Source organism: Cryptotermes secundus, unplaced genomic scaffold, assembly GCF_002891405.2.
Source record: "Cryptotermes secundus unplaced genomic scaffold, Csec_1.0 scaffold17, whole genome shotgun sequence".
NCBI classification, from domain to species: Eukaryota; Metazoa; Arthropoda; class Insecta; order Blattodea; family Kalotermitidae; genus Cryptotermes; species Cryptotermes secundus.
In genome coordinates this window covers 2793-23389 of record NW_019729207.1, presented here as the reverse complement: position 1 = coordinate 23389, position 20597 = coordinate 2793, and the positions used below count along the sequence as shown (strand labels likewise).

At 40.2% G+C, this 20597-nt stretch overlaps 1 protein-coding gene across 5 annotated transcripts in view; it reads left to right on the top strand.

Annotated features, from left to right (window-relative positions):
* Positions 1-19198, top strand: part of LOC111865341 (xylulose kinase) — a 32356-nt gene extending 13158 nt beyond the window's left edge. For 4 of the 5 annotated variants that reach the window (XM_023853265.2, XM_023853264.2, XM_023853267.2 and 1 more), the window contains 7 exons: positions 6685-6838; positions 11914-12058; positions 12632-12747; positions 14312-14485; positions 15333-15430; positions 16824-16964; positions 18661-19198. In XM_023853265.2, coding sequence (XP_023709033.1) covers positions 6685-6838; positions 11914-12058; positions 12632-12747; positions 14312-14485; positions 15333-15430; positions 16824-16964; positions 18661-18723 — 891 coding nt within the window. In that variant the 3' untranslated portion in view covers positions 18724-19198. Of the gene's footprint in view, positions 1-6684; positions 6839-11913; positions 12059-12631; positions 12748-14311; positions 14486-15332; positions 15431-16823; positions 16993-18660 lie in introns of those variants that run through there. The other variant, XM_023853269.2, reaches the window with a different exon arrangement.
* The last annotated feature ends 1399 nt before the right edge of the window (positions 19199-20597 follow it).

Sequence of the window (20597 nt, the reverse complement as noted above, 5' to 3'; positions counted from 1 at the left end):
AAACTCGTGTGTCATTAAATATAGTTCTCCTGACAACAGGCCAGCGAAAAATCTAACAATCTACAGCAAAACCATCAATTATTATGGGCGTTATAACATAGGTGTGCAGCTGGACGAAACATTGACGTCGAACCCCCCCAGACGATTTAAATACCTTGACGAAACATACACGTCAAACCACGCTGAACGGTTAACAGGTCCCTCATTCTTTTGGGAGAGGGTCCTGATATAAATCCTTTTGCCTCTTTGAGTCCAGTTGTGGATTCCCAGAAATACTCTCCTACTGAGATTCCGCAAGCTGGTTCAGGTCCTGTGAATGGCTGTTCAGATCCTGTTCTTGCCACCTGATCTGCAGTTTCATTCCCAGCAGTACCCTCATGGCCTGGCACACATATCAGCTGAACTCTGTTATGTCTGGCCAGTTGTGTGAGGAATTGGTGGCAGTCCCAGACCAATTTTGAAGTGATTTGGTGTGTACCAAGTGCTTTAATTGCAGCTAGACTATCTGATAGAATATAGATATTCCTATTTTTATAGTTTCTATCTAAATTCTCAATTGTGCATGCCTTAATGGTATACGCTTCTGCCTGGAATACTGTTTTATACTGATCAAAGCCGAAAGTACGTTCCTACCCTGTTCCGTCACAATACACCCCAGTTCCATGCCTGTATTTGTCTTGGAACCATCTGTATACCAGATTAGTCCCCTCTTTCTATCAGGTTGAACCCCCTCTTTCCATTCACTTCTGTCAGGAAATCTGATCGTGAAGGGTTTATCACAGACATGTTTCGGTCCCATTTTATCATACCCCATCTCTAGGATGGGTTCTTTTTTCATGTCCCGAGTCATGTATGCATGTCCAAAACCTTCAGATTTAGGTCTTCATTGATCATTGCAACATGATCTGTAATTTCCTAACTTGGCCTCTGCTTCCATCTGCAGATGCAGTGGGGGGAGTCCTAGTAGGATATACATTGCAGCTGTTGGAGCTGTTCTCATTGCTCCTGTAATTCCCAAGCAGGCCATCCTTTGCAATTTGCTTAGTTCTGCCTGACTTGTTTAAGTTTAACTCTAGGCCACTATATAGTGGCAGCACAGGTAATTATGGATCTAGCTGTAGCAGTGTATAACCAACACACCACCTTTGGTTTTAGTCCCCAGGTTTTTCCAAATGTGCCACTGCATGTCCAGAAGGCCTTACAGGCCTTGTTAATAGCCTCGTCCAGCTGTTTTTTCCATGTCAGTCCCTTGTCTCGCCGCAGACGCTCCCAGGGTCTCTCCAGGCAGTATTCTTATATTCCTGCTTTCCAGCATAGCACAGATCCATCTGCATACAAGGTGTGGCAATAAAGAACCCGGATTACTTTTATGACTCATTTCCGGCCACGTCATTGACGAGGAGGGTAGGGCATTGACCCTTGGACTTCCCTCTACCGTCACACAAAGTTTCATTCACGTGCATCGGTTAGTCTGGCCGCGACCATTGTTAGAAGCGGATCGTGTTTCTGAGCTCCGTCGGAATAATGCTGAGTGCTAATGCAGAACAACGTGCTAACATCAAATTCCTCACAAAACTTGGAAAATCTGCCACTGAAACTTACAATTTGTTGACAGAAGTATATGGTGATCAGTGTCTATCTCGCACGCAAGTTTTCGAGTGGTTTAAGAAGTTTATGGAGGGTAGGAAAAACGTCGGGAACGATCCAAAATCGGGCCGTCCTCCCACTGCGAAAACTCCAGAGAATGTGGAGAAGGTCGCTAGAATTGTTCGAAGAGATCGTCGACTGAGCATTCGAGCAATTTCTGAACTTACGAACATCAATAAGGAAAGTGTTAGACAGATTTTGCACGACGATCTGGGCATGAAAAAGGTGTGTGCTAAAGTGGTGCCAAAAATCCTTACCCCCCAGCAAAAGGAACATCGAGTGAATTGCTGTGTTGACACTCTTGAAAACATTGAAAATGATCCTGATTTCTTCCAAAACGTAATTACGTGTGACGAAACTTGGATTCTTCAATATGATCCAGAGACTAAGCGACAATCCATGCATTGGAAGAGCCCCAAATCCCCTAGGAAGAAGAAAGCGCGCATGAGCAAGTCCAAATTCAAAGCAATGATGATTGTTTTTTTCGATATCCGGGGGGTAATCTACATTGATTGGGTGCCTGAAGGTCAGACTGTCAATCAGGTTTATTATAAAAATGTTTTGACGTACCTCCGTGAACGTGTGCGACGAAGGAGACCAGACATGTGGAAGAATGCCTCATGGGTTCTTCATCACGACAACGCGCCAGCACACAACGCGCTATCTGTGAAGAGGTATTTGGCAAAAAACAACATTCCAGTGATGGAACATCCACCGTATTCTCCGGACCTAGCACCGTGCGACTTTTTTCTCTTCCCAAAAATCAAGTCTGCGCTGAAAGGGACCAGGTTCGAGTCCGTGGATGCAGTGAAAGCAAAAGCGACGCAACTCTTGAAGAGCATAACACAAGATGACCTGCAGCACTGCTTCCAACAGTGGAAAATTCGCATGGAGCGGTGTAGGGATCGGGGAGGGGACTACATTGAAGGGGATAACATTTCGACTGTCTGATTTTTTTTTAATAAAGGGTTAGAGCATGAATCCGGTTTCTTTATTGCCACACCTTGTATTGCGGGTTCAATGCCATGCCTTTCAGCAGCCTGTTTTATGGTATCAAAGGAGGTTCTGTCAAAGGATCCCTCTACATCAAGGAATGCTCCAAGGGCCAATATCTTTGTGTTCAATGGCATTTTCTATGCATGTTACCACATTATGTAGTGTGGTTTCAGTAGATTTACCTATTTGGTAAGCATGTTGGTTTTGGTGCAGAGAATGAATCTTCAGTGCACCATCCTTAATGTGTCTATCTACTACTTTCTCCATCATTTTCAAAAGAAAAGACATGAGGCTGATAGGATGATAAGCCTTAGCCTTGGTATAATCGAGTTTCCTGGGCTTTGGTATAAATGTCACTTTCATTTGCCTCCAGGCCGTAGGGATAAACCCATGCACCACACTGGCTTTAAATATGCGGCATAGGCATGGAACTAAATGTTGCACCCCTTGCTGCAGAAGTGCTGGTACAATTCCGTCTGTTCCCGCAGACTTAAATGTTTTGAAGGTACCAAACGCCCATCTAATTTTTGATTGATTTATTACCTGATTGGCCAGGTTCCAGTCTCCCCTGTTTGTTATGTGTCTACATATGCCCAGATTCTGCTGGACCTGCCTATCACCTGAATCATCAGTCAGCTTTGAATCAAGGAACTGAACTCTGAACAGTTCTTTCAGTGTCCCTTTCCCAGTTTGGGTATACTTGCCATCAGACAGCTTGATAGTACTGACCTTGTTGGTCGCCTGTTTTGCCATGACCCTCATGAGTCTGGCACTGCCTGGTACATCATTGATCTCCTGGCAGTACCTCCTCCATGAGAATCATTGGCTTTCCTTATTTCTTTATTATAACAGGTAGGGGTTTCTTTGTAGGTGTCCCACAGCCCTATCCTTTTTGCTATATTAAATAGCTTTCTTGTGTTAGCCCTTAGCCCACTCAGCTTGTTATTCCACCAAGGTGTATTTCTTGGTAAGCGAGTAGTCTTGGCTGAACAATTATGATAACAGGACAAGATAATAGCCTGTTGCAACTGGTCAAGAGATCGATCTATGACCCTTATCGTGCGTATACTTCACGAAATAAACTCCAGATTCATATTTAGAGCGTCCTTGTACGACTCCCAGTTGGTTCTCCTGGGATTCCTAACGGTAACTTGTTTTGTTGTTATGCTACCTATTTGAAAGCATATATCTGTGATCCGATAGGGACAGCTCATCAGATACATGCCAATTACTTACCATGTTTTGTATTTTATCTGCCCCTGGTGTCAAGTCAATAACCTCCTTCCTATTGCAAACCACAAAGGGTAGGTTCATTACCATTGTTTAGAATATTCAGGTTTGACTCACCAGAAATTCCATAAGGCTCTCTCCCCTTGGGTTAGTGCTGGTGCTCCTCCATCACACCCAATGATGAGTTGCTTTTTCCTGCTACAGCAGTAGTCTGTGATGTCCCTCATTTCCTTAGTTGATGGTTCATTCGAGTCATATGGAAGGTAGACTGAAGCAACAATCAACTCCATGCAACTTCCTCAATGCGGGTATGTTATCCTTACCCTAGAACAGAGCTTCAGCAAAGGTAAGGCATTAATATGATTCCTGATATAAACACAGGATCTTGCATTATTAACAGGTGCAGCAGAGTAAACAGTTCCCCCTGTGTTGGTTAAACCTCTTATTTGACCCTTGTATAGCCAAGGTTTCTGAATAAGTGCTATATGCCTTTCCCTCAGCTAGCTCCTGGCATAAAGTTGCCATGGCTGCTTTACTGTGGTGTAGGTTCATCTGGAGGAATACCTGCTGTGTATAGGATTAAGAAACTGAAAAAGTGGCGAAGATCCAACAAAGCACTGTAGAAACATAGGTAGGGTAAGTAAATTTATGGCTGTACGCAATGAAGTACCACATCGTGAAGATGTATGGGGGGTGGAGGTATAGCTGCACTTTTCAACCTTAGTATTAGATGATGATGATGAGTGGTCAGCCTCACATCCCCGCCACTTAATCCCCAGAGATGTAACCCACATGACCGGTTTGGTAGGAGGCTCAATGGGCCCCAGAGTTAGACTGGATGCTGTTGAGAAGAGTAAAGTCTTTATNCGCGCAACAGGTCGGTTCCGGTTATTTTTAGGTCCCCCCTCGTATTTATATGAAAACAATATCATTTGTTAGGCTTTTTTTTTTTTTGAGATAAAATCTGTCATGACAGTGTTTGGCAAATTCTTTGATTTGAGAGCCAAAGTTCCAAAGGTATTTGTAGTCTGATAATTTCAGTTTAGTTTTTTTTTCTTCGCATCAGATTCATACATGCCTGATATAAATTAATAAGCTTCTCTTGTTGCTTGTGACACAAAGGTTGTAGATCCCTGTTTTGAAGAATACAGAAACATTGATTTCTTTGTTTATGGCTTTGTTGCTGTTATCTGTAAAGAATGACACTCACTAGTGGGAAGGTTTTGTCAGGTAAGATGATATACTGTGCTCCTTCACAAATTGGAAGTTCAGTCGATCCTTGAAGAATGTTTTCAGTAAGGCCACATTACTTGATATGATAATGGCTCCAACATCAAAGCAATTTTCTTACTGTGACATGTTGACTTAAATCTTCCATGTTTTCTTGGATTTTGGATTGTAAAGCCTGCAGAGTGTGCAGGTTATTAGTGTAGAATTTTTGTGGCATCAGAGCAATGCGGGATATTGGTAGCACAGTCTGCCTCTCAGAACGTTCAATGCTGACTCTACAGGTTTTCTTTTTGTAATAGAAAAATTGCTGGTCAGTAGAGGACCCTGTCCGTTGTATTCCCTGGATTTGATTGTTAAATGTAGAGTGTCATCAGGTCATTGAGGCCAGGAGACCTTACAGGTCAAAATTTGAGAATTTTATTTCTCCATGATGTCAGTATTTCACACTATATAAGATTTGGAGGGGGCGTGTGGTAGTGTAGTTGGTTGTAAGGCACTATGCTACAAGCCAGAAGGTCGCAGGTTTGAATCCTGATGAGGTCATTGGATTTTTCAATTGACCTAAGCATTCCAGCCGCACTTGGCCCTGGGGTCAACACAGCTTCTAACAGAAATGAGTACCAGGCATCTTCCTAGAGGTAAAGGGCGGCCGGTGTATAAGGCTGACAACCTCACTGCCATTTGGAGCCTCAATGTCTCACAACCCCGTGGGCCTCCATGACCTGTTACAGGGATGCTTTTACTCGACCTCACCACCATCTGTGTGCCAATTATCTAGAAAATGTGGGAACCTTGATGTCTCACAACCCTATAGACCTTCACAGCCTGTTGCAGGCATAGCTTTACCTTTTTCATAAGCTTTGGATGGTAGAATGACTGGTGAATAATGAATTGGAAAGCGATCATGGCATAATCAAGGTACTCTCCCAGATTTAGCATGGAAAGACTGATGAATACCACACATCACCTCAGCCAGAATAATCTAGATCCAAGCTGAGATTTGAACCAACAACATCCCAAATACATGTCTGCAGCATCACCCACCTAATAGAAACCTGCCTCAGCAGAAGCTCCAGCTTTGGGGAAGTAAACCGGGTTTACTGAAAACATTACTCAAGCACGGATCAAAGCTTCAGTTAGATCAAGTGATTGTCTTATCCAGAAGAAGTCATCCATTGGGCAGCGATTCACTGTGCACACAGACTGTAGTAAGTAAGATTTGAGGTTTTCACAGCAGTGACTGAAGAATGCTGTCTCTTCTGGGACGTGAAGCCATGTAAATTTTCTTGGTTGAACCGATGTTTCAGAGGAATGTATCGCCTCCATCTACCCTGAAGATGGAAGTGGTATGTTCCTCCGAAACGTCGGTTCAACCAAGAGAATTTACATGGCGCCACATCCCAGAAGACGGCATTCTTCAGGCTGTAGTAAAGCCACAAATGGAGAAATTTGACATCTCTCCTGTGTGATATCTTCATATCATATGTTGCATACTAATCACATGCAAGGTGTGATGTAACTTAGACTGTGTAGAGTTGTTTGCTTGATGCTTGCTCAATGTCATGCATTGTGTGTTTCCAGGCAGTCGCACCCGATGTAGAAGCTAAGCTTGGTACCCCTGTTCCTTCATATACTAACATAGGCCCTGTTTCGAAGTTTTACGTTGAAAGATTTGGATTCAACCCTCAGTGTAGAGTGATTGCATTTACGGGTGATAATCCGGCTTCACTCATAGGTAACAATATAAAGACCAGTTACAAGAGAATGAAATGTATGGCTGGAAGCAGTGGCATGATTAACATGATGGAATGTTGCCTTGAGTAGACTGGTATTTTAATCATTTGGAATAACCTGATATGTGTTTTAGAATGCTGATGTATTTTATTTTATCTGTCTCTTCTACCTATTTCCCTTCGTCTTTTCTCTCTTGACAGCCACCCTTACACAACAGTAGTAGTTTCTATGTTTCATCCCAATATATCTTTATTTTAGTTTTATTTTCTTTCTTTGTCATCTTAGTTTTCTTATCGTATTTTTCTTGTTTAATTTTTATCTCCTTTTACCCCTGTTACTCAGTCTCTCCCTCCTGTGTTTGTACCTTCTCTTCCCTCCCTGGCATCTACCCTTACAATACAGACCTTGTAAGTGTCATTGTTTTTTAGTTTATTTTTGGTTTTATGTTCTCCCATATGTCCATACCAATTTTCCCTACATAGGTTACACTTGTACCCTGAAGACAGAAGCAGTGGGTTCTGGAATGTTCGAATCCGTGAACATTAAAAAAAATATATTACAAGGGAGAGTCAGTAAATAGATCACAAATGGATATAAAATGTAAAACGTGTGATATTTGAACCTGGAGAAAACATTTATTTCTTGACGTATCCTCCACCACCATTGACACAGTTGTCCCATCGCTTTACCGATGCGTCGAAACCCTGCAGTGTAGAAGTCTTTTGACTGTTGCCTCAGCCACTCATGCACCTCTGTTTCAACCTCATCATCAGCGAAACATTTTCCACCGAAGTGAAACAGCTTTACACAACAAACATTCCCCATCATAAACAGGAAACCTTTATGAATATCCTTGCATTGAGTCCTTCTGACCATAAAAAACGCATAACAGAATGCTGCTCATTGGTAGTATAATCCTCAAGCAGTGTCACCATTTTGACTTTTGAAACTGGCCTCTGAACATGTGCATATGCATCTGCTACCTACATTATCATGAAGCTTGACTCTGCTGCTAACTAGTGATACACATAGAAAATCTATTTTGTCCATTACAGTTGTTGTACTTCCATTTGTGACATATTGACTGACTCTTGCTTGTACTAATAATAATCCTATTGAGTCATATGGATATTGAATGACCCACCCATAAGAACCCCTGAATATTGTCAAGGTAGGGATCTTTTTTTGAGTTCTGTGCTTTTATATATATATAAACTAGACCTATGTTCATTGAAGTTCTTCAGTTGATGCATTTATATTGCACTGAACATAAATTTTTTCCCATACTCTTTTAATATACCTGTCCCACTTTCTCTTCACTTTAAACAAGTATTCATATTCTCTTTCCCTGAAGATGGAGGCAGGAGGTTCCTCCAAAATGTTGGTGTCTCCCCACCAAACTACACATCATCACATTGCAGCATATCATAATCATTTTACTCTCTGCCATGAGAACCTCAAATTTCAAGTAAATGTTTTCATATATCATTAAGCAATAAAGTATTATTAAAACCAATATACTCCCTGTAAACAATTTCTTCATGAAGACTTAATAATATGTTTCAGATGTATTTTCCATTTTTTAGTTTTTCTGCATCATCTCAAAATATGCCTTGTCTTTTCAAAACAACATTTGTGATCATTTGTCTGATATAAATGTTTACAGCAGTTCACTTTATATTAAACACTTTCTAACGATGTACTTTAAATGCTTCACTGAAAAGGAATACTGAGTATAAACTTAAGCACAGAACAGAGAGAAGTACAGAAAGCTCCTGCTAAACGGCTGTGCCGTAGCTCAAGCGGTTAGTCGCCAGCTTCCCACTGTGGCAGCCCAGGTTCGATCCCGGGTCTGGTCAAGTGGGATTTGTGTGGTGGACAAAGTGGCGTTGGGGCAGGTTTTCCCCAAATACTTCGGTTTCCCCTGCCAATCTTCATTCCACCAATTGCTCCACAATCACCCTCACCTACCATCTTGGGCTGGTACAATAGGCCAGAAGTGGCCGCAGCACAAGTTACTTAGTCCCACCCCACTAGCAATAAAAAGAAAGCCCTTGCTAAATGGCCCCGCCATAGCTCAAGCGGTTAGTCGCTGGCTTCCCACCATGGCGGCCCGGGTTCGATCCCAGGTCTGGTCAAGTGGGATTTGTGGTGGACAAAGTGGCGCTGGGGCAGGTTTTCTCTGAGTACTTCGGTTTCCCCTGCCAATCTTCATTCCACCAATTGCTTCACAATCACACTCACCTATCATCTGGGGCTGGTACAGTAGGCCAGAAGTAGCCGCAGCACAAGGGACTTAGTCCCACCCCACTAGCAATAAAAAGAAAGCCCTTGCTAATCTGTGCTGATTGGTGGGAGGATTAAGCCATAATCCAGATTAGTGAAGCAAAAGGTAGCCCTAAAAGAAAAAAGTAAACTTTTAACACAAATACATGGGAAATTTAATGATGTAAGTAGTGCGGTGAAAATAAACTGTAGAGCCTTTATTTAAAATCTATTAAAAGACAGTACAATTATTCATTGATAGAAGACTCGGAAGTTGTACTTGTTTTTTAATGTAACAATACAGTTTTCATTGAGTGCATCATGTGTTTGTTATACAAAAATCTTTATTAGAATCTGTCGCAACACATCTATGAGAAGGTCGGGGTCAGTATTATCTTAGCTACATGTTTCGGCTTTTAAAGCCATCATCAGGCAAATACATAGTTATTGTACTATTGTACCATCATATTGAAATGCTGAAATGTAGTTCAATAGTTTGCTAGTGCAATAACTATGTATTTGCCTGATGATGGCTTTAAACGTTGAAACATGTAGCTAAGGTAATATTGACTTCGACCGTCTTGTAGTTGTGTTGCGACAGATTCTAATAAAGATTTTTGTAATAATACAGATTTGAAGAAACTGTCTCAAGTTTTGTTTGAACAGACAAGTGACTCGCCTGCGTTCCTGAATATCATGCAGCTTTTAAAGTATGTTACACAACTGCGAACATCATTTTTCATATTTCACTCCAGTTTAACTGTAACCGGATTAGCGAAGATTTACTGTAGCAGTGCTGAGGAGGCTGATGTGGTTGTAACACTCTTATCTCATTCAGGAGGCCTGTGGTTCAAATCTTGGTCTGAACACTAGCTGTCATGATGGAATTTTTTGATGATTTTCCTTACTCCCTTTTGACAAATGTCAGGATAATACCTCAATTAGGATACAAATGCTTGCTTCCAAATCGTTAACCATTTTATCAGTCACCCTAACATCCTGCCATCTGATGCTATGTAGTCTGTCTACTGACAGCTTCATAAGATAACTCATACACAAAAAAGGAATGACTGCTTACTCTAAACTTAAAATACTTTGAGTGAAGAAATACTTCAGTTCCCTCACTGTCACTTTCTATAGAACTGAGAAACTAATCTTAGTCTAAAGTAACTAACTTCATGGAGCTGAGCCCTTCTTCATAAGCTGCCAGTTGTGCAGTTACTCAAGAAACTAATCTTAGTCCTTTTTGGAAAATCTCTCTAGGAATTTACAGTAACATCTTTGAGTTATATAATTCCAAACATCCACACTCTTTCTGTTGGAACTGAAAATGGGATGTTAGAGAAATATGTTTTGATGATGTAGGATTTGAGATTCTCACAGCAGTGGTTATGAAGTGTTCTGTCTTCTGGGATATAGCGCCATGTAGTCTGTTGAAAGTCATCTGACATTTTAGAGGGACCTGTCACCTCCATGTTTTGAGGATAGTGGGCAGATGGAAATTGTTCACAATTGGCATTGTCAGACTGCTTGCTTCTGCTGTCATAGAGTCAATTAATGGTGCTTGTTTGCATCTACAGCAGGACATAGTTCTGAATTGTATAGTTTTATAAATCAGTGGTTAATTATAAAGTAAGTTGAGTTTGGTCTGTAATTGCAGTATTTTGCCATGTTTGTTGCAAAATGAAGCTGTTTCTCCCACTGCATGCAAGCACCCACCAGGGGCCGTCACTGGTGAGAAGAGAAATTTCTTTATATCAAAGGGGATTCAGGAAAGTGGGTTATATATGCAGTTTTGTCTGTGGACTTGAACTGTAGTGGAGATGTCTTATGGTAAAGTCAGGAGTCAATCAAAACTGTGCTTGGGCACGAACATGTAACACAACAGAATTAAAAGCCCGTGTGAGTGGGCAAAAAATGCGGAGAACTCCACAGGCTTGATTTGGATTGAAACTTTTTGCCTTGGCCCACAGTTTTTTTTTTGTACTAACAGGGAAATTATAGATTCATGTCTCTTGCGGGGTCACTATCTGGAGAGTATGACATTGGATGATAGGATGATTGATAAATTGGAAAGGTTGTGAGAAGAAACAGTTGTGACTGAATGAAGGTATTATTTCTGACATTTGCTTGGATGTACTGAGGAAAACGATGAAAAACCTCATGGGATTTACAACATGTCATTAAAGACTGCATCTAGACATCATTCCAAGTGTATTGAATGTTTGATATGTGGAAAGGAAAAAGAGTAATACTGTCTCTTTTAGAAATAGAACAAATAACCTTATAACCAGACACCACTACACTTCTAAATCCATGTGGATGGGTGTACAGCAAAGGTTAATAAAAGAAACGACAATTGACATCTTTTGAATAGGCCCTAGTATATTGTAGTACCTGCTCATACACACAAAGTAATTTCCACGGTATAACTACTTTGGATATGGGATTCTTACAGCATGTAGTTTGGTAAAAGTTCACTGATGTTTCAGAGAAACATGCGGCTATCATCAGGGTCCTGCTTCTTGCTGGCTACTTGCTTGACTTGCTCTTTATCCTTGAAGATGGAGACAGTATATTCCTCCAAAACTTCGGTGAACTTGTGCTGGCGTAAACAGTCCTCTTATCTCTCTGTATTGGAATTGTGGCAGTCCAGAACTGTCAGAAATGCTCTGTGTGCATGAGAACACAGTATCCTGGATAGATATGACCTTTCTGTGAGGGTATGCATAAACCCCGTTGTAAATGTGACCATCTGATGTACCTGTGATATGTCTGTGTTGTTGAGTTGCTATTCACTTCCTCATACAGGGATGCGATTGAAGACAGGTGATATCGCAGTCAGTTTGGGAACGAGCGACACTCTGTTCCTGAGTCTCAGACAGCCCAAACTTATTCTTGAAGGTCATATACTCAGCAGTCCAATTGACAAAGATGGATATATGGCGCTGTTATGGTACGCATTGTGGACGGTAATTGTGTAATTTCATGAACTAAGCTAATTCAACTTGTGTAATATACAGTTCTTGAAGTAAAGAATTCAGACACATTTGATGTACATTACACATACAGATTCAAGTCATTCATATAATAAATATATTGATTTGAAGTTTAAATAAATTTTAATTGTACCACTGTGTATCAACTAACTCACTCACTCCAATGAAGAGTCCTTCTTGGGAAGCAAATAGTTAAAAAATTCCCCAGGCATATCATTCCATTACACACGCTTTCACCAACTTATGTTATGAGCAGTATATATATATATATATATATATTCTTCCTTCTGTGGATAGGCCTTCCAAGATGTGTCTTCACTCTAGATTTCCCATTCCAAAATTTTGTATGCATTTCTCTCATCTTCCATAAGTGCTACATGCCCTGTCCATTGCATCCTCTTTGAGTTGGTTTATAATGAAGAAATGTTAATGTCATATGTAAAATCATGAAGAACTAACTCCTGGGACAAAAATCGTTACTAAGAAGCTAATAGTTGCTCAGCTAGTCAGCATTTTCCCTTAATTTTCAGCTTTAAGAATGGATCTCTGACTCGGGAAAGAATTCGTGACAGCTGTGTGGAAGGCTCGTGGAAATTATTCAATGAACTTCTGAATAGCACCCCTCGAGGAAACTTTGGCAACATGGGTAAAGTCAGAAGATTTTATGTTTTCCTCTTCATGCCCTTCTAGTCTGTTTATCCTGTGTTCCTGGCATCCAGTATGTAAAGGTAAAGTTGAGCCCATGGCTTGATTATGCACCATAACATGAAGGTATATGGGGTAGTGGAGGTATAGCTCCATACATTCTTAACCTCGTCACTAGATGGAGGTGAGTGGTTAACTTTACTTCTCAGTTCTTTACCCCTAGGGAAGGAGCCCACATGAGTCTGGGTGGGAACCAGAGCCAGTCTGAATGCTGTGGAGAAGAGAAAAAAATCCCTTGCTGATTATAGGAATCAGAACGCAGTTCTTAGATCATCTGGCTTGTAGTATAGTTACCGTATACTTTACCCCTGGGAAAGAGCCCCCAGTACCCATTAGATAGGAAGCTGGGTGGGCCTCAGAGCCAGTCTGGATGACATGGAGAAAAGAAAGTTCTTGTCCCTACCGGCATTCGGACTCTGACCCTCTCTGTTGTCCAGTCTGTAGCCAGTTTCTATACTGACTACGCTATCCTGGCTCCCCACATATATGATATTGTAATATTTAATATTTTAATATTTCAATGCTGTAACTAAGACAAGTACATTAATGTGTAAATGACTGGCAACATAAAATATACCCCATACATAAACACTGGTCAGTGTAGGAAAAAGGGCATATAAGTCAAAGGTGCATTTAGGATACTTTATGATAGCTAAGAGGATGAAACATATTGCAAATTTTAACATACACTATATATATATATGCTGATCACAGGGGCTGCGTGGTCTAAGGCATGAACTGTCTTCGCTCAAACAATGGGTTCATGTGTTTGAATCCCACTCAATGCATGTCTGTCTGTGTTTGTATATGTTGCAGCCTTGTGACATGCTGTTCCCCTGACCAGGAAGTCCTACTGACTGTCTTAGGATTAAGAAACTGAAGTGAAACGAAGTATTTCATGGATGCCCTGTGCCCCAAAGTGGGAGTAACAAGAAAAAGAGAGAGAACTATACGTATACTGTGTTGATGGATAGCAAAATAATTAAAGCTGTCTGTTGCTAGGATGATAAGTGAATGATAAATTTTAAGTTATTTGGAAAAAAGTTGTCATGGGCTAATTGGGGTACTATTGCAACTTTTGTCTGGAGGGACTGGAGAAAATCAGGAAAAACCTCAGGTAAGGTAGCTGAGGTTGATAATGGGAATCACAGACAACAGAGGCATATTTGTATTTATTTCTGTGTGTGGTGTCATTCTGAATTGTTTTGTAATTTTTTTTGAGTCTTTGAATTCATCTTTTCATAAGAAGTATTTACTATAGGAAACTAAGCTATGCTTTGGCAAAAAGAAGGCAAGGCATGTGATGAGTATAAATTGTTAACATTGACCATTCTGCTGTTAATTTAGGGACACATTGTACTTCATTGTATCAACAGCAATTGTTAAGTCATCCGAAAATTATGCCTGTGTTTGCAGCTTGCACAGTACATGCAGCCAGGCATTGCCAATTGTCTGGCTGACTTTCTCTTGCAGGATAGTATGTTGGGTACATCACTTTGTTACAGGAGTGTACTATGACATACAGGAGATCATTCCATCCGTGAAAGGGGACTATCGTGTGAACAAAGCTAATGTTCAATTATCCAAGTTCAACAGCAAAGAAATAGAAGTGCGTGCTCTAATAGAAGGACAGTTTCTGGGGAAGCGGGCATATGCAGAAGACCTTGGAGTTAGTTTAGGTAAGTGATCAAGTGATGAATTTCTTTGCAGTATAAAGTTACACACAACTCTCTGTTTTGAGACCAGGCTGCTCTGAGCAGACTGCACCATGGATTTGGTCATGTCCATGGACTGAGGTAAGGGTTGTAGGGTGTGTGTAAGTCAGATAAAAGCTGTTAGATTGTCAAGCTGTCTTCCTATTCTAGCATGTGTTTGGGTTCAGAAAAATTTGATTTCTTTCACAGTGCCACTGGGCGTGTCACACCTGTACTTATTACTTCAAGTGAGGTGACCAATAGAACAAGTAATAATGTACAGATCCTCTTGTTTCTGTACATAGTCAACAGAATGACAGAAATTTATTCCAGAGATGCACAACATTTTTAATTCCAATGGGAAAGAAGTAATGACTTAATGTTTGCACCTGCTGGCAACTGAAGAAGGTGAACGCCCTGTGTTTCCTGAAATTCTTTCACCTTAAGTCTTCAAGTGAACTGAATGTGTGGTGTATTGCTCGGAAAAATGTCTCACTCGATTCTGTGATTATGTGGAGTGTCTGTCCTTTATTCTTTGTCATTTTGGATGTGTATGTTGAAGTAACAAATACACATGTAACACACCTACAGATGGTACTTAGTGAACCATAATGATATGCACGGATCAGTAATTTTCTTGCAGTTACAGTCTCTGATCTTGATTGATTGTCATTTGTGTCCTACACTGATTTCCCTTCCTTAGGTGAAGTTACCATTTCTCTTTGTTTCTATTTTGAAGTAATTATGATCAGTATTACACTTTTCTGTATGATCTTGCACTTGCAAAAATGGTTATGTCTTTGTTCTGATATATATATCTCCTTCACATTAGGTGAGAACACGAGAATATTTGCCACTGGAGGAGCATCGAATAATTCAGCTATCCTCCAAGTTCTTGCTGATGTATTCAACTCTCCTGTCTATACTCTTGTGAGTTTTCAGAAGGAGGTCATTCATATCTTAACTTGTATTACTTACTTTCTTGACTTTCATGATGTGATGTGTGCATGCTAGTTTTAAGTGCCTGCATCAATTATATGGTAACATGTAGAGCCATCACTATGCAATGACCGCAAGAAGGCAGATATACCAGAGCCGTTTCTAGGCAACAACTCTGCAAACATGTTCCTGCAGCAACAGACACGAACGCAACAGTGGTATAGCAACAATGAAACAGGGTTTACTACTCGGTCCATGTCAAGATATTATAAGTAGTGGACAAGCTTAGTCGGTAGTTCTGTCCGGGAGTGGCCTCCGTAGTCTAGAGGTAACGTTCCCACCTCATGACTCGTGGTACGCGGGTTCAAACACAGCAGAGGTCATGGAATTTTTAAGGGCGGAAAAATTCAGGGAAGAAGTCCTCTGGGAGGGACTTTAAGCCGTGGGTCCCGTGTTGTAGCTTAACGGCACGTAAAAGGACCTCATATCTCCAAAGGAGGTCACTGAGCCAAATTCAAGGACGTTTCCTGCCCAACAGTAGTCTCTAACGCCTCTGATAGATGGGGGAAGCATTATAGATACCGCCAAGTCAGTAGAGGCCAAACTCGCTGGCTCGGTCGGGACTGATAGTACGCACCAATATCGGTAGGGTATAGAGACTGGTAGAATATCATAGAGGGAAGCACAATGGACCAATACTGGTCTAAGTGCATGGGGAAACCCACCCTCCCCAATAACTAACTAACTAGTTCTGTACGGGAGTCTGTGAAGAGAGGACGTGAGCCTGGAGGCAGAGGAATAGCCATTGTAACAGACTGAGAACACTAGACTGTGCTGTAGTGAACTGTAAAGTGTGGAAATAGGGATAGCATTACAGTTATTTGTAGTTATGACCTGTAAATGGTCAATAAATATATACACCAATCCAAGCCCTGTCTATAGTTACACATACACGTGTCACTATGTCATCTCCTTAATTTAATATTCCCCCTGAAGTTGATATCAAACTGCACAGATGAAGACTCCTTAGTAAGCAAAGGTAACATTAAATGTCATATCATGTCAGATTTAGTGTGTATGGAGCACTCAGAATTAATGGGTTTCTGGACTTTTTCCATCATCCAGTATTCTAGAATCTACATGATATGAACAGTTTATAAGAAAGAGGAGATATGTTACAGAGTTCACGTCTGTTGCGCTTCCTTCATGAAAAAGAACAGTGAAAATCTGAACACAAATCTTGAAGTCAGCATTCTTCAGAAGGGTTGCCATCTTCTGGGATGTGATGCTGTGAAGTTTACTGATATTTCAAATGAACCTACTGTCTTAAAAGTTGAATGGTAAATCAAGGAAGTAGAATGCAAATCCACTGTAATTGTTACAGGAAGCATCCAATTCTGCCATGCTGGGGTCTGCATACCAGGCTAAATATGGCCTTGTGCGTAGTGACACAAGTTTTGCAGAAATGACACAAAATCTTCCTCCACCTGTGCTTGCCTGTGAGCCTAGTAGGGATGCAAATGAGGTACTGTGTGAGGCCATTGACTTTATTCCTAAACAGCCACTATTTGACTTGGTTCATCCTGGTCTGTTACACTAGTAATAGTATAAAAGATTATTAACTCCGTGTAGTGTGATTGATAAATGTTGTGTTTTTTTAATCGTTCATCCTCTACATGTTTCGGTCAGAGCAACCATCTTCAGAAGGACATTATCAATACATACAAAGACTACTATTACAATGTCATAAATATAAAAACTTATCATTTAACAATTACTGTGATGTGCATGAATTTGTTAAAACATTTATAAATTGTTATAATTAGTCTATTTACAAAGTATGGTTTAGAAAACTTTTTGTTAAAATCTAGAACCAATTTGGTTTGTGTCCTTTGTACTTCTTCTCTTTAAAGGAAGATGAATGTATGCCATGTCATGGTTCTGTTGTTTGAAGAATAGGACTCTTTAGTGTCGTCCAGTTGTTCGTGCCATGCTGTGTTAGTATTTTCTGTATGTATTGATAATGTCCTTCTGAAGATGGTCACTCCGACTGAAAGATTAAGAAAACACAACATTTATCAATCACACTGGATGGTGTTAATAATCTTTTATACAGCCATTATTTTATTTATTTTTTGAGTGAAATATTGGCATGAAACATATTTAATCAATGAGAGATATATGGTTCTTGTGGCAATATCTGGGATGCGGCACCGTGTAGTTTTGTGGCTAGGTACCAACAGTTTTGATGAACTTGCTGTTTCTGTCTTCAGGGTGGAAGAGTAAACTGCTGAGAAAAATGGTATGGATGTAGAGAAGAGAGGGTCAGGCCAGGAGCAAACCACTAGTGATTGAGGGCTGTTTTGTAAGGGTAGATGCCAGTCTTAACTTAAAGCCCCAGTCCTGGTTCTCATTTTTTGTCCTGTGTGGAGGTGGAGGAGAATACCTCCACTGTAGCCCTGCAAGTCATAAAGGGCAACAAAAAGGGAAACTGGTGGCTCAGGGTATAACTGAGCCACCATGTCACTGGGGGCATAAATACAGAAACCTGGTCCTCCAGGTTGGGAGGTCGGATGCAAGGTTTTATGACCTTGTTCTGTGGAAAAACAATACTGTTGTGAAATCCAAAGAAATGACACTGGATGGTATAATTTATGATGGAATAGACAAGCCTGGTAGAAATTTCTGAGAAAGGCAGTGGTTCAAAGAGGGCTGTTTTGCCGATGATATAATTTTTGCAGTACATAACATACTCTTCTTCCCTAAAGATGATGGCAGCTGGTTCCTCCAAAATGTTGGTAACCATGTAAGAAACTACATGGCATCATGCCATGAACGTACTTTTCATTGCCATGAAATCTCATATCTCATTTTTGTTTCACAGGTTTGCTTAACATTGTATTACATTGGTATTCCTGTTTGTAAAGAAGTCTTCTTAGGCAGTGAGCCACATTAGTGTGCAGTTTGTATACAGTGTTTTAAAGACTCCCTCTGTCTGTATCATCAGGATTTGATATGATCAGTGTTGTGTTCATGCACTGCATTTATACACAGAGCTGTTGTCTCTTGCAGAGAGGACCACACAGGAAACAGCGAGTGGCATCAGATGGTCGTTATTGCCTTGCCTTCAGCACAGGTTGAGGGGTCACTGCTCAAGAAGACTTCACAGTGTACTGTCACCGTGAAAGCCAGAAATCATATATTCTTGCTTGTGTTTTCAGATATATGCTCCAATGGTTGAAAGATACAGAGCTCTTATCAAGAATATTACTAACCAGAAGTAAGCGTGGATCTGGAAGTACCAGTCTGGTGGTAGCACTTGTTCCTTACCACTTACAGAGCAGGTTACAGTGTTAGAATTCTGTGGCAGTAACAATCGGTAACTGAAATTAATTGTAGTTAAGGTACACTGCTTGAGATTAATTGTAGGATAGCAAAATGGCAGTGGGGTAGGGTACAGCATATTGGTAGCTGGGAAATATATACGCTTAAGCTGGGTTGCATCATCATCATCATCATCATCATCATCATATATTGATGTAGATCATTACATCATCAGTTAAAAGGTCACTAAATTCTATTTTCAACTTATAGTGGGAACCAGAATTGCCATACTGGAGGTGTCATTAAAAACACAGGACCTTTCTTCCATAAGGGTGCATCCTGAAGGTATGATAGTTGCTAGTTGCTAGCTTCCCACCACAGCATCCCGGGTTCAAGCCCGGGTAAGGTCATGTGGGATTTGTGGTGGACAAAATGGCATTGGGGCAGGTTTTCTCCAAGTAATTCAGTTTCCCTGCCAATTCTCATTCCACCAGCTGCTCCACACTCACCAATTATCATCCGGGACTGGTATCATAGGCCAGTTAGTGGCTGATGTACCGAATGGACTTGGTCCCACCTAACCCCAAAAACTAACTACCTCGAAGATCTTTTAGACAGACAGGAGAACCCATCATTCCACATAATGCTAGGGATACCAAAGTACTGGAATTATTACAGTGAAGATTTAATGTTCTTAGTTATATATACACAGAAAATGTTGCTTGCTGATGGTTTAATGTTGAGTTTTTAAAACATTTTTATGATGGGTAATAACCAGGGCCCTGATTTTGATGACATGTCATCTTTTTTTTTCCTTGTATCCTATGTGATGCTCTTAAATATATAAATCTTGGATATGAGCTGCTGGTTACAGAAATGTAAATTTTATAGGTAATTTTTTTGTCATTTTTAGGTTTAAGGTCATTTTTTCATTTTGGAGGTAATTTTTTGGTAAATTTTTGGACTTTTAAGGGTATTTCTTGTCATTTTTGGCCATTTTAGGGAATTATTCTTCATATGTTTTCTGAAATATGAATAATATGGAAGCGAAGTGTTCTTTCTTTTCTCTTTTAGGTCATTTTTCTGGATTTTTTCAGTCATTTTTTTAATATTTTCAGGTCATCAAAATCCAGGCCCTGCATATTACATTTTTGGGTCATATATTAGGTAATTTTTATGGATTTTTTCAGTCATTTTATAGGTAAGTTTTTAAATATTTTCAGTTCATCAAAATCTGGGCCCTGGTAATAACATAACTAAATCAGTTTTTATAAAATGAATGTCATGGTTGCAGATTTCAGGAGTACGTTGAAATTCAAAACAGAAGCAGTTAACACTTATTTAATTTTAATTTGTAATTTTGTTCAGCAGATCCACTTATGCAGGTGAAACTATCATCTTAAAACAAAGTTGTGCACCTTGTTCACACCTGTAATTGTGGTAGGGGTCTGGGCTGAGACATGTCACTCATTTTCAGAATTGGTTTGGTAAATGTACAGTACATTGTGAGCCTGTGTGCGTGTCATTGTTTAATTAATCGGTTGATGTAAAAATTGATCATATATCTGTGTACATTTTTTAAAATTATACTTTGTCTTTTAAATGGGAGTTTGTAGAGATTTGATACAAAGAAATTCAATCCAGACTGATTGCACATTCTCTATTTGTGCAAGGACATTTTGTAGAGACTGAATGCTAGGGCAGAACCATGGGTATAAATTTGTGAACATATGTAATTTTTGGAAGAATGCCAGTGGATAAATTCAGTTTAATCTGTGACACACAGCAAGAAACATCAGTTTAAGTTACTTGCAGCATTAAAAAATATACTTAT